The sequence below is a fragment of the Trachymyrmex cornetzi genome, unplaced genomic scaffold (assembly GCF_001594075.2).
Source record: "Trachymyrmex cornetzi isolate Tcor2-1 unplaced genomic scaffold, Tcor1.1 scaffold279, whole genome shotgun sequence".
Taxonomy (NCBI): Eukaryota; Metazoa; Arthropoda; class Insecta; order Hymenoptera; family Formicidae; genus Trachymyrmex; species Trachymyrmex cornetzi.
Window position 1 is genome coordinate 213,527 of NW_017297471.1, and position 14,626 is coordinate 228,152.

A 14,626-nucleotide genomic window follows, 5' to 3' on the forward strand; every position below is an offset into this window, starting at 1 on the left:
TTTTAAATTTATTTGGCTGAAGATGGTTCCAAAGTGAACTGAAACGTACTATATGTGAATAAAGAATCAATTTTTTGGATTGAAGAAATAAGATTGCGTTCTAATTACCACGCTGACTCTCATTCGCCCTTGTTCTTGAAGTTTTGATTACAGAAATATATTTTGGAGATACATTTTTCGTTCTTGTCAAAATATATATTGGAGCTTGATTTCATATAGGTACTACGTAGGTACATATCGCGATCGCATGGCACGGTAACCGTGATCGTTCTCGTGACAACTTTTCGTTTCCTTTCGGCAACATGTTGCACCGTCCAAGTTGGAACGTCTTTTCTTGGAACGCGACTGTGTGATTTAGCAACGATCTCGCATGCCGTAAGAACGTTCCCGAGTATATATTTAGGTCGTTTAAATTCTACAATCGCGCGCACACGCACGTTGTTTGGATACGCTCCGTGGCGAACGTCCTGCTTTCCTTTCTAGCATCACATCATTTCCATAATGTCAACGTTACATGCACACGTGTCGCTACACGCAGCCGCTATATGAAGTTATGAATTATAAAAGTGCGGCGCGTGCATGCGACGTGTAGGTACGCAAACTTCCTTTTCTAGCCCCTAGCTTGATTTTGTTCGTAGTTACGCAAGTTGCTCGTCATTTTTCCTTCGCCGACTTTATCTCCCTTGACATTCAGAACTCTCTATCTAGTGATTACTATCGTCGCCGAGCGACTATTCTGAGCGAGAATGTTACCTGGATAAATTCCCGCGGCGTAATTGACGCGATATCTTGATCAGTCTTTGACAAAACACCTACTTAAATTTTTTTTTAATTTACACAGCTTACGCAGAACTATAATCAGAAGGACGGAGATGAATATACGCTGTTTGATAGTAACAGTTTTAGTGCTTTAAGTTCAAGCGACAATGATCAGAGTAGAGTGATGTGTAATGTTTAACGCACACAGATATTTTACTTATTGATTAGGATCAATGAAAATTACAGCACTACTAAACTGATAATATATCCACTTTAATAATAGATTTTTATTTTTTATAATTAACGATTGATTGCATTATCAATTGATTCTTTCTTATTTTATTAAAATCGATAACATATAAATAACAATAGATTTTCATTTTTTATAATTAGCAAATGATTGCATTATTGATCAACTTTTTTTAATCTACTAAATCGATAATACACTGCTAGAAATTGAAATTGCAACATCAAGAATAAAATTTTGGGATGAAAATCTATGTTGGGGGAACAACGTAAACAAATGATTAAAGTTTCAAAAAGTTTATTGTATAATTTATTGAAAAATATTTTAAATTTTATGATAATTTACAATTTAATATCAGAAAACTGATCAGTGAGCGCCTCTTTAATATGATTGGGTGTCGTCTTTAGTTCTTTACTGGATCTAAAAAAATGTAGAAATCAATATATTAAAGAATCATTGAGTGTTCACTGATCAGTTTTTTCTGCTGAACGCAGCCAACTTTATTGTGTAACATTGCATTCCACGTTCCATTTGTTTATGATGTTGATGTAATGATTTGTTTATATAATTTCCATTAATGATAATACATGAATGATAATCAGATATCTATTTTTTGATGTTGCAATTTCAATTTCGGACAGTGTATATAAATAATAACAGATTTTTGATAATCAGTAAGTGATTGTATTTTGTCAATCAATTTCTTTTTGGTCACCACATAAGATAGTGAATATTCAAAGTTGGAAATGGTAAAATAGATTTTTACAGATCCCCAAGTTAAACGCACGAGAATTACATTTATCGGCCTTACTTGTCGATCAACTTCAACGTCGAATTTGATTTTGTAGTAGTAGTAGTTTGTAACTTTGCTCATCGATATATATTTGCCAAGAGTATATATTAAATCGCAAGTTTTGATATGTACAAGTGTAAATATCGTACATGATGTGTGAATACTACTTTGCAAGTTACGCAGAACGCGCGAATATCGAAATCTCTATCATCATCAAGGACGATCGCGTTCATGTTTCAGGGACTCTCCGGTGGCATCTTCGTCGTTAGTCACCAGACGTTTGGGGGGATGGCGCACCGGCGGAAGCCACGAGTACGTCAGATGCCCCGTGCGACAGCCTGCTTCCATGGACGAGCGGTAAAGAGATGATCCTTGGTTTCATTCGACTCTAATCTAAGAACACGAAGGCCATCGGTACCCGTCAAACTTTGGCTCTCCTTCGTTCTCGATAAAGATTCACAGTCAAATGTAACGGTGCAGTTGACAACCGCGGGATCTTATCGCGATAATTGACAAGTATCTACGACCTGTCTATGTCTGTAAAATGCATCACTTTATGAATACCCAACAAACGCTCGGTATTTATAACTTGAAGTGTTTCCCTGAAGCTGTCGGTCATAAATAAAAGCGTTGTAGATGACGTCGTCTTGTCCCACAAATATCTCCCCTGTCTGTTAAAAAATAACGACTTCAACGAATCGTATGTCGAACCTTGTGCAAGGTCAACAGTACCAGCACGTGCACGTATATATGTATAAATTAAGTATATTTCTAAAGATTTTTTTATAACCACTTTTTATCATAGGTTAATAATAGTTACATATTTTGCAAATCGCAGGATAAATGTACGAATAAATTTCAGTCATGTTTTCATATATCATTTTTAATCAATTGCAGATCGAAATTTGTTTAATCATGCATTTTTTAAATTTGTTTGACAACGTATATATAAAAGATCCAAAAACGTTAATGAAACTATTAGATAACAACTTTATTTCGCTACAAAAATTGCAATTACAATTGATCACAATTAATTATAAAAGTGTAACAAAAATTCTCAATTTTTATTACAATAATATCATTATTGATGACAATTTCGTAATTTTGAAACTATTTGTTTTAACATTATATGTTTTAACATTTCCTTTATTATTCCATTCTATTCCACTTATTCCCACTTTAAATTATACGATTTTAATGAAAAGAAAAAAAAGTGCCGAATATTAAGGAGAACTAATTTGAGTCAAAATTAGATTTAAAAATTAGATTTTAGATCGACGTCGACTGACTCTACGGAAATCCCGCAGGTGTTATCGGCGATCGTACGAGTCCGATGCCACTCGTCCACTACGGCACCATCACTATCACCGACGCGCGGATGTCGAGCGGCACACGAAAAGCTGCGAGTACGCGAGACGGGCAGCTACGGAGTCGAGCATCGAGGTCCAACACTTCGGCCTGCCGATCCTGAGTGTAAGCGAGCCTAGCCCGCCGGACGAGAGCGAACGCGTCGATGACTACTTGTAGGACTTGCTTGCCGAGGACTTCCTCAAGGAGCTCCTCGTGTGATCCGCTGCGATCTCGCCCTTAGTCTTCATCCAGCGACCCTCTCCCAAGTCGGGACCCGGACTTACTTTTATTCTCCCGTTGTCGAACGTGTCCCGCCGTGTCGACCCGGGACCGACGGTGCCATCGCGACTTCTCAGGAGATCGCGATAGGTCCAAGTAAGTCGGAGTAAGGCGGGAGAGCGCGGGTTTCTCGATCGCGTGCGCTCTATCCCTGTTCGCTATAAGCGATACTTTCACGCGTACTTATCTTAGAAGAATTCAGAGGTCATGAATATGTTTGCTACTTGTATTATAGGAACCGCGCAAGAGTCGAACTCGTGTTTGATCCGAACTTTGCTTATTTCTCAGCACGTTGATAAACGGTTTCATACAGCATAGACCTTTAGATCCACGTCTATATGTTCTCTGAACGTCCTAAGGATCTACCCAAGACGTCTCTCGAATAAAGTGTACTGTGTGAAGTATAAGTGCTAAATATCAATTAACTTTCAACATAATGGATCTGCTCGATATACATTTTTCAGTACTTTAAAAAGTCTCCCTAAAAAAATCAATCTGATGTTACATATGTAGATGTTAAAAAATATATGTGCATGTTTAAATCTGTGTCTTTTTATAATGTTTCGAGGGAGAAGTAAGGTCCGGATCAAACTTGACCACCCTTTGTATCGTATTTTAAGATGGCTTGGTGGATAATTTCGTTACCTCTCGATATTACAAATGTGGATTAATACTAATTTGGGACAGCAAGAATTTTCAGAGTTGAATTTTCATAAATTAAAACCAAATTCACTGCACATCTTTACTTACGATGGAACATCTTACGTTGACGTATAACGTGCAATTTAAGGACAATTAACATCATTTTGAGCTTGGATATATAAATCGTTTGTATAGATTCAATTAATTACATTTTCGATGAAATGCGTAATAATAACACATACGTTTCCTTCCACTTTGCACTCTCTTCCATGGTTTGCTTATCTCTGTACATAACAGAGACATAGGAAATGGCATTTTCCCATTTATCACTTATTAAAATACGATATACCTAAAGTCTAAGTTTTTCCATCTTTATAATATAATTTGAAATATATATATATATACAAACACACAACATATAGAAATCTCGATTTAACGTTGAAACCACGTTCATAAAAACGAACATTTACTTTTGAGTATACATATGTCACTTTATTAAGCTTATTTTCAATATCGTTGATATAAACTTTGATCAGATTTCTCTCGGGAAACTATAAAATCGTGTCATAAAATATTTTATTTTAGCAATTGTAACTTCAACAGTTACATAAAGTATCATACATCAATCAGGAGCGAATCATAAAACTGGTTATAAATGTCGCAGTTTAACTGATGAATACGAAACAGATACATTCAGAATAGTAAAATCTCATGAGCTATTTTCATATCTATTATCTTGTCGCATTGTTCAAATATCTGATATTAAATCGTATAAAAGATATTAACTCTCAAGAAAAAAATCTATAATTAACAAAATCATTATACTAAAATCTTTACTATTATATCACTCGAATAAATGTATACATATCTCCATATTTTTTTATCTATGAAGGGACCACATAACATATCTGCAGTGGATACAGTTTACTCACATATTTTTAAACATAATTATTTGTGGGAAGTATTTCTGACATTTCAACATTATATCTCAATTTTTATTGTTTTCTTTAATGATTTACAATTAAATGAAGATTGATAATATTTTATACATTCTCTAGATAAAAATAAATGCAAATTTTTTTATGAATAATTTGCGCTAATATAATAATGTGTATAAATAACATTTATAATGCAAAAATGTCTTGGACATGCGAATGACGAAGGGTTAACTTGATATTTTTAATCAGCGAATATAGATTCGTATATTCGAAAAGCATTGCCAAAGTCGTATACACATCGATATTATATTTGATGATTCCAAGGAATATCTCAATATTAGTCACGCGCGTATGACTTTACTAATTTTGGATATTACTAAAAATTAGCGAGGAGCAAGAACAAACATAAAAAATTTAATCCTAAATAATCCCGCGCTATCAAAACCTATGTAGGTCGAAACGTCTGTGATACGCACATTTCTAGCCAGTGAATAAGCTTGGCGCCTTAGAAGTGTTTATCCAAGCTAACTCGTTTAAGCGTAGTCCGCGCCTTCTGTTCACTATGGAGTGCTGAAGCGGTAATCTCGGGATGAACTCGAGGACAAGTTTGCTTACCTTATCTCCTCAGTAGTAAAGATAAATGTGCGGTCGCGAGTACTCGAAATTATACACCTCGACCACTTGCAATACCACATCATCGTACAGCGAACACACGGGATGTGTCTTCTTGGACCTGCAGCCGCGCAATTCTTCGACCGTAGAGGAAAAAGCGCGGCTGATCCGAAGCACCCTGACGCACATGCCAGGTGTGCGCTTACTGCTCATAGAATCAATTTATTTTCGCATTGCCCACATGTCTCTTCCAAACGACGATTTAAGACTTGCGCGTGCAAAAGTTCTCCACGCACAGACGCCTGAAAGCTCGAATCGTATTCTGATTCTTCGTGAGTCGAGCCGTTAGATTAATTTTCATGAATGCGTAGGGGACTTCATAACAGCACTCTCTCGATTATCGACCGAGTATCTCCTTTAGGCCAGGCTCGTCGTATGTCGCATGAAAGCTTATTATACGTGTATCAACGTCTGTGACACATGATGACAAGGAGAGTAATAAATAAGGGAAAATTAGCGATGTTAGTAGTAGAGAGTTTAACAATCTCACATTTTACGCTAAGAAGATATATAAGAAGATATGATTAATCCATCTCCACGTGTAATTAAGTCGGCTATATACTGATTATATATACATTTAGAGTTAAGCGAGGGTTTGGAAGAAATCGTTACTTCCAGGTATCTATACGCGACTGCGAATATTCTTTCACTTAAACGGCACTCGGAAGCGTGATGATATCCCCTTGATAAGGAACTTGATCGCGGGTGAGCCGCGAGGTTCCGTCTCTACGAAGGGAGAGAAATATCAAGAAGATTTTTTTTTTACCCTTCGGCTTTATCGCTTATCAGGGTTCATTGCAACGTGGGAACAATTGTGTAATGATGCGTGCAACAGATTCTCGCGCGAGAACAATTCCCTGTATTGTCAGGGATTATCGGGAGCATTCTGCAAGACAAAGCTTTATCGGGTCAATTTTAGAGAGCAAAGCCGCACGGCTTCTTTCCATTATCGCTGCTACGCGAAGCACGTGCCTCGTCGCTACCGATATCTTTCTCAACTTCGCGTTTCTGGACCAATCGTCATAGAAAGGAGGGGTTACGATTATAAAATCGTGATTATAAATCAAACGTTTCATCTCTCATCGACATCATTGATAAGTAATTAGACTGTAAAGCTAACACGTGCGTTAAATTTATGAAACTCGTTTTATTTCATTACCTATTTATTTATTTAATTCTTGCCTTGTCATTTAGGATAGCTGCCGGTTTATAATCTTTTACATTTGTTACAATCTCTCATTTCCATTTTTGCTTCTTCTACATGCATTGCACATTGCAAATTAAAATGTTATACAATTTTAAAAACTAAATCTAAATCGCATTTGGAATAATAAATAATATCTTAACTAAATATTCCGAGTAAATAAACGGAGATTCCTTTTATTACTCAAAATAGATTTATTATTCAAACAGGATGGAAATGCTAAAATTAGTTTAGCAATAATTCTAATGTTAATTATGTCTTAAATTAGAAGATTGAATATCAAGCTTAAAATATTGCTAAGCGCTTGCTACTTTATTGATCAAAGAAGAGACTTTAATATGATACTTTTCTTTATTTGCGGCAATTAATTGTTTAATCATATTTTACGAAAAAAAGTGTATAGACATCATAGCATTATTTGTAATTACAGGGTAAATGAAGGTTTACGGACAAAGTTGTACATATCATTATAATCCAAATCAATGCGGTTTCTACCTTTTAATGTTTTAAATTTGTAACATCATCACACAGCCGCACAAGTAATTTACAAATTGAAGTTCGGGGACCAATCGAACCAGATCACACGTAATTATTTTGCTTGCAAACAACGATTTTTAAAGGCTACAATTGCACTGTATGAGAAATCGCGGAACCTATTTCCCAGTTCCTTACTTAGGCCGCGGTCCGATTCATGCTCACAGTTCTATCAGTGCTTACGACATTAATGGTCGGTCCGAAACAAATAGCGTGCTGAAGTTTTTCTATTTTGGACCGGTCGTAAGCACAATTTATAAGTTAGAAAACGTAAACCTGAGAAACCTGAGAAAACGTTGCCTGAGAAAGGTAAATGGAAAGCGTATGTATATATAGTTCGCATAATAGAAGAAATAATATCAAGAATATGAGTAAATATTAAATACTAGAAAAAGAAAAAATTAGGAATAGAGATTAAACGTAACGCACAATAAATACAATTAATAAAATAGGGTTCACAAAATATGTATAATATATGTCTCATATCCTATTTGTATCTATTAAGCATTTACACATTCGTTTCCTTTAATTTTTTATTTCTAATATTTAATATTTATTCCTATATTTGGGAAGTTCTTAAGCTTTTCTATTATATGCAGGACTTATATTATAACCTAAAAAGATAGATATCTCACCCGACGACCCTAACGCAGCCGTCTTGTCGTGTTCAGCTTGCCCTTTCTTTCTGAAATGTTCGAAACCGTTATTTTTCCCGCATTTCTGACGTCACGTAATCATGACGCTCACGGTGCCTCACCTTTCATCTAGGGGCACTCTAAGCACCGTGAGTGCTATGTAACTATGACGTCACTGTGTTCACACTGGCGCTGCAAGCACGAAATGGACCAACCATAAGCAACCGTGAGCGCACTAATCACGCTATAAGCGTGAATCGGACCGCGGCCTTAATGATCGACTGGGGCATATCAATATCAATTAAATTTTAGTTTTAGTTTTAAATAGCGAAGTTTAACGAATTTTTAATAAGAGTAGGGTGTACATCGTATCTGTTCAATTAAATTTCATATACGTGCACATCTTATCTCACTTACATCGATATTAAGTAGTTCTCTATCTGGTATTTAATAAAGCGCGAGTATTCAAAACGATAAGAATAATGTAAGCTTTAATGTATAGTTAAATTGCAAATATTAATACAAGAGTTTATTTTAGAAATTGATATTTTTATCACACAAGAAATACGAATAGAAGTAACCTGGATAAAAATTTTTCGATAGGATGATAATATTTTATATTTTTATTTTAGATAAATTTCGTACGATTTTAAATGTTATAAATATCGACGATATATGAAATCTGGCTTACTAAATGTTAGTCATTGCCTTACTATACGACTTTCCCAGATTTGAACGTTTAGCATTATAGTGTTCGATTTTATCTATTTACCTATTTCTCAATTACACGAGAGTTGTGCAAGAGGGATAGGTACATCGAAACATTATGACGAACTATCCCACCTCTTCAACTTCACTGTCATTAAAATAGCTCTTACCTGATATTAAATATCAGGTTTCATATCTTAATATATTACTATATAGCTTTTCAAACTGTAGCATGCTCCGAATCGATAATCCCAGATTATGCCCTTCCCAGGATTTTTGCATGAACGCTGTCGCACGTATCAACCGGGTTACAATGTATGGACGAGCAAACAATAGATGTATCTATAGAATATGCGTAACTGCGTGAGAAAAATCGATAATCGAAATATTAACTCTCCTGCGATCGCCGCCAATTATCGTGCATCTTTGTTATTTCGCCTGTCAATCTGCCATGGACTGTGGAGCTGCGACCAAACGGCTTGTACGTTTCTTTCTCTTATAACACACTCAAGTAAATATCCCACGACCAATCATAAAATAATAATTATAAATCACATGGTAATTAACACATTCACGGACGACGCTTTTTATTCTTAGGATACGTCTCAGAATTTAAAATCTTCTTACACGACATATATAACTTCTGGTTGAACGTCCGCTGACACAGCGCGAATAATAACGAATTTAAATATTATTCTAAAAATTACACTATACAACTTTCGAGCAAAGGTGAACACGGAGTAAAGGGTACGTTATTGAAAGATTAATTTTACATTGTGTGTATACAAATGAGGAAATTTGCATAATCCGTTCCGCTCGGAAGATTAAAGGAATGAATCTTGTTAGCAGAAAAAGTTAATTTTTTAAAAATATATAATAATTCTTTTATCTTTATAAGAATGAAAAATAACTATAATTTTCTTGCGTTGCACGATAAGTGATATGGGTTAGTTATCTAATATCTAGCATCGTAATTTCTCAGTCGAAATTTTGGTGTCGAGAAGATAATGTATCGAATGTGTTGAATAATCATGGAGATTTAGAACCAGCGGCTGACAACCGCCTAAGACTTACCTGTATACTCAAATATATACGCGTATGTACATATATGCATACGTAATTACGTGTATTTACAAAATACTTCGCATATTACACATTAATCGACAAAGGGGCGATGGTGCAATGCTTTCAATTTCACCAGAGCATTATTTTTAAGAAAAGATATCTAACAGAGAAGTCTATGTTAAGATCCATTTATGTTTTATTTAATTTAATTAACATCTTTTTCTTTTCTTTTTTTAAATTTTTATTGTTATTGCTCGTAATATTTACTTCTCTCTCTCTCTCTCTCTCTCTCTCTTTCTCTCTCTCTCTCTCTCTCTCTCTCTCTCTCTCTCTCTCTCTCTCTCTCTCTCTCTCTAAGAGATACAAATCTTTACATTTATATGCTTTACAAAAACACAAAATCATACTTCCTTTGAATGATAATTGATTAACCTCTGAAGTAAAATTAACTGATTAGAAATTTTCTGAAAACCAATTGCCGAATATTTATATAATAAATGCATTACTTTGCAACACTTGATAAAATTGTAGAAGTGGTAACTTGCAAGTTCTGGGCAGTCTCTCTCTTTAAACAGAAATTTAAAATATGAAAGAAACAAAAGAATTGGTTAAAAATTACTAAATTATTTGGAAAAAATACCTTTCAAAATCATTATTTAAATAATATTTCGAAATACAATAATCCTGATATTAATGTCTATTATTATTTAAAATATTTAGGAATATAAGCGCTCTGATATATTGCTAGTAACTGATTACAAAAAAATGGATCAAAGCATGGGCTTCATATACAAGTATACAAATACATGTACACGCGCGTGCGTGTGAAGAAATCGAAAGATTCAATTACCTCCAACATTGATAATTATAGCTTTAAACGAAGAGACCAAATAATTAATGAAGAGTCCATATTCTCTTACAGAAAGGGCAGTTCTTAGAGAAACCTGAATTAAGCAAAGATAATTTTGCAAAGAAAAGATATGTATCCGTCTATTGTTACTTTTGTATGTATGTATGTGTATATGTATGCATATATATATATATATATATATACACACATACACACACACACACACACACACATGTAAACAAAGATATATATATATATATACGTATATTTGTATGTAGACTAGAATTCGATCATATTGATCTAAGTTTTGATCAATGCGGTGTATCGCGCGATCGTGTGATCGTTTGATTGAGGGTGCGGACGAGAGCGAAAGCTCTGTGTGTGTTTCCTTGATGTTTCCAGCTATCTCATTCCTTAATCGAAAATTCCGTCAGTGTGAATAAAGGATGCTCGATCATTATAAGCAATTCAGCCTGTATACATAACGTCGCCGTTATCAATCAAGTATTAGCATGTAAATTATCCTTCAAGTGACATAGCGACTGTCTTCAGAAATGTAAAAATCAGAAATGTAAAAATGTTTAAAATATTAATGTTCTATAATAGGATAATAGCGAAAAAAATAGGGATCTCGCAATCAATCGAGAAGTCTTACGGTTTTCACAGAAAGTAAAACGGTATTTTTTAACAGATTTATGAAACTATTGGGTTGAAACAAAAGTTCATAGCGTTACGAACTTTCGTTCCAATCTGATATTTTCCTAATAAAGTTAAGCGTCTAGTAAATCATCCCGCATCTCAGATCTACAGATCTTTGTATACATGCGCACCCTCCATCATCGACGCACCTAAATGCCTAAAGGACCTTATCAAACGTAGTAGTGCGTGATCAACGACGATCATTACGATCATCCACGCAACAACGATGCTATCGGTTTTTCCTGTCCTCGAAAACGACGACGCGGCTGAGAAACGCACGTAACTACCATATGTTCGCATTCCTCCAATTTGATGTATATTAATATTGCATGTAAATATCTCGATATACTTGTTAGATCGGGAAAAAGAAGAAAAGAAAAAGGAAGAAGAAACAGAATCCTCGCCGTAATCACGCTTACAACTGAGGATAAGAAAGAAGGGCATCTCAATGTAATTACTCCGTGGACACAATGAAAATATAGAGTCGAAGTCTGTCAATTCGTGACACATTATAAATTCTAAACCTGTGATTTTATCGAATCTAACTTTAGGGGTTTTAGCTTTAATGCTCTTGGTAGAATGGCAGATATGTATATCTGTACTCTATATGTACGATCCGATTCACTCTCGGTTTACGAACATATCGTATTGCACGTTCCGTTGTAATCAACAAGAGCAGAAACCCGATCATTAATCCTTAATCAGTATGGTGAAGTTATGCATTTGATATGGAGGTCACGGATAATTAGCTCTTGAATCCCACTCACTGGATCCTCGCTAAATCCATTAAATTGAGGTTTTGAATATAAGAGAACGTGGTGATTAGAACATAAAAAATGTATTTTCATAGTTCAGAATACATTACTTGTTTTAGACATAATACTTGGAACGAAGATAGAGAGAAAGAGGGGGGGGGAGAGAGAGAGAGAGAGAGAGAGAGAGACAAACCTAATTATTAATCTTATATATTTACTCGAATAGATTTTTTTACGATCCCAAGGGGAAATACAAGAATTAAAAAACTTTGAAAATATAATTACGTATTTTTAAATTAGAAGAAAGTAGAAACAAAAAGTGAATAAGAAACCTCGATGAGAAATCAGCTAATAATCAGCTTAACTAAGCAACATTCTTGATAATAGCATACCTATAATATATCCATAATTCGTCGCTGCTGTTGTAACTAGATGTAAGTCGCTTTTAGAACTACTCGCTTAAGGACTCATTGTGCTGGTTAAGGATTAAAATATATTTTTTCAAGCAATTAACTATTGTAATTAAAAGTATGAGTGTGCATGTGCGATTTCAACGTTGGTCGCATTGAGAGGATAAAGGATACGACATGATAACGGAGAGCAGGAACCTTTTATTTACATTGAAAACTTTATAGCCGATCCTTCTTGTAGATAGCCCCAAAGTGGAACTAACCTTTTTATTAAATAAACTCTATCACACGTCCTGTACCAACTTGATTTACGATAATTAAAATATAAAAATTGAAAATAATGCAACTTTGCATCATAAAAGTTTCACTGCCACACGTTCCGATCCCTATGCCATTTTATAAGTTTCACATCATATATATTATATATAAGCTATAAGAGAGAATGCATGTGCATACTTCTGAATATAATGATAAAATATTAATGATTTATTGAGTGTCTCCAAATTGATGATACGAACAAAAAGATAGAAATTTATAGTGAGAAAAATTAATTAAAAGAAACTGTAGAATTAAAAGAAACTGTAGAAACTATAGAATGTTTTCCATACGCAACGCTTCGATATATTATTGGTTAAATTATGTACATAAATTAAAGCATAATAACTTATCCGCGAGATAAACCTCTCTGCAATTAATTTATTATTTCACAAAATACTTCAATCTTTTAATATCATTTTGATAGAAATGAAAAATATTTGATATACATCGATATTTTAATACACAAAATACGACTTAAACAAACTTTTCTCAAAACTAACTCGATTGAATTTTTAGTAACAAACTCTTTGACAATTTAGAGTCGATTTCTTTATGCGTGATGGCAAATGTGCCGTCAGATCTATGTTTCGTTTTGTATCACTATCTAATCTGTCGTGATGCAAATATTATTCAATTTCTGTTGCAATTCTGCCGATATATAATTTAATGGACCTTGCTTCTTCGTTATTAAAAGAACTTACAATATTTTATAAAATTTATTTTTGATAGAATTAGCTGTTAATGTCGTGAGCGAAAAGATCTGCCGCACGTTCAAAACAAATTCGATACAGGCCGTAGTCTTAAGTTAGAAATATTTTGAAAACAGACAGAAATATAAACACCTTTGTACGACTTTTGAAATTCGACTACTTTATCGAACAGACAAAATAACATCAGCTAGCGAACGAGATTGACATATATAGAAGACAAGAATAATAAAAATTACAAAATTCATGAAGAAGTAATTGAAAGAAGTTGAAATGGTTCAAGTCAAGATTTTATTTAGTATGTATATTTTTACAAGACGTACATTATATACGTTTAAAAATAAATATTGATAAAATTCAAAACAAAATATTGTGTTGCATACATGTTTTAAAATTAAAAAATAATTACACACACACCCGTCTTATCTTCGAGTATCTTTGACTATTAATAATTTTGTAATATTAATTGACATCGTATATCTCTTAAAAATATTATAATAATTTTATTCCAATTGTGTGTGCTTATATAGTAGAGCAAAACAATAATAATGACTCATTAAATACTCAAATCCTTTCGCTACAAGACGACATAAAGTGCATAGGACAATTGCATTCTATCAAAGTTTCAAAGTGTAATAAACAGCAAATAAAGGTAACTTTTATAGATAAATTTTTAAGTACCTTTTTCGCATGCAGCACGCATAAATATATAAATTTGTATAATTTATGTTATATATATAGGAGCAATTAATTTCTTCATGCGATAAAAATGAAGATGATATTATTATTTTAATGGGCAATACTACGACTTTCATGACATTGAGTGATGTTGCATATAAGGCGATTGAAGAAATTATTGATAAAAATATCTCAGAAAGTATAAATATATGGATATCAAAGCTAACGGAGGAAGTAACGCACTTATTTAATCGGTAAAATTTCCAATTATTTTGCAATTTTCAAGATTACAGTTTTTACAGTATCAATATGTTCTTAGATTTATATGTGGTATACTAAAGCAAACACTTATCATCAATATGTGCGGCTCCTATGCAACCGCA

The 14,626-nt window shown here is 33.9% G+C and overlaps 1 protein-coding gene across 10 annotated transcripts in view; it reads left to right on the forward strand.

The window, feature by feature from the left end:
* Positions 1 to 3,895, forward strand: part of LOC108762172 (uncharacterized) — a 136,926-nt gene extending 133,031 nt beyond the window's left edge. For 7 of the 10 annotated variants that reach the window (XM_018509059.1, XM_018509053.1, XM_018509054.1 and 4 more), the window contains exons 10-11: positions 2,040 to 2,156; positions 3,107 to 3,895. In XM_018509059.1, the coding sequence (XP_018364561.1) occupies positions 2,040 to 2,156; positions 3,107 to 3,326 (337 nt within the window). In that variant the 3' untranslated portion in view covers positions 3,327 to 3,895. The remainder of the gene's footprint in view (positions 1 to 2,039; positions 2,157 to 3,106) is intronic. The other 3 variants (XM_018509061.1, XM_018509062.1, XM_018509060.1) reach the window with 2 other exon arrangements.
* Positions 3,896 to 14,626: the final 10,731 nt, after the last annotated feature.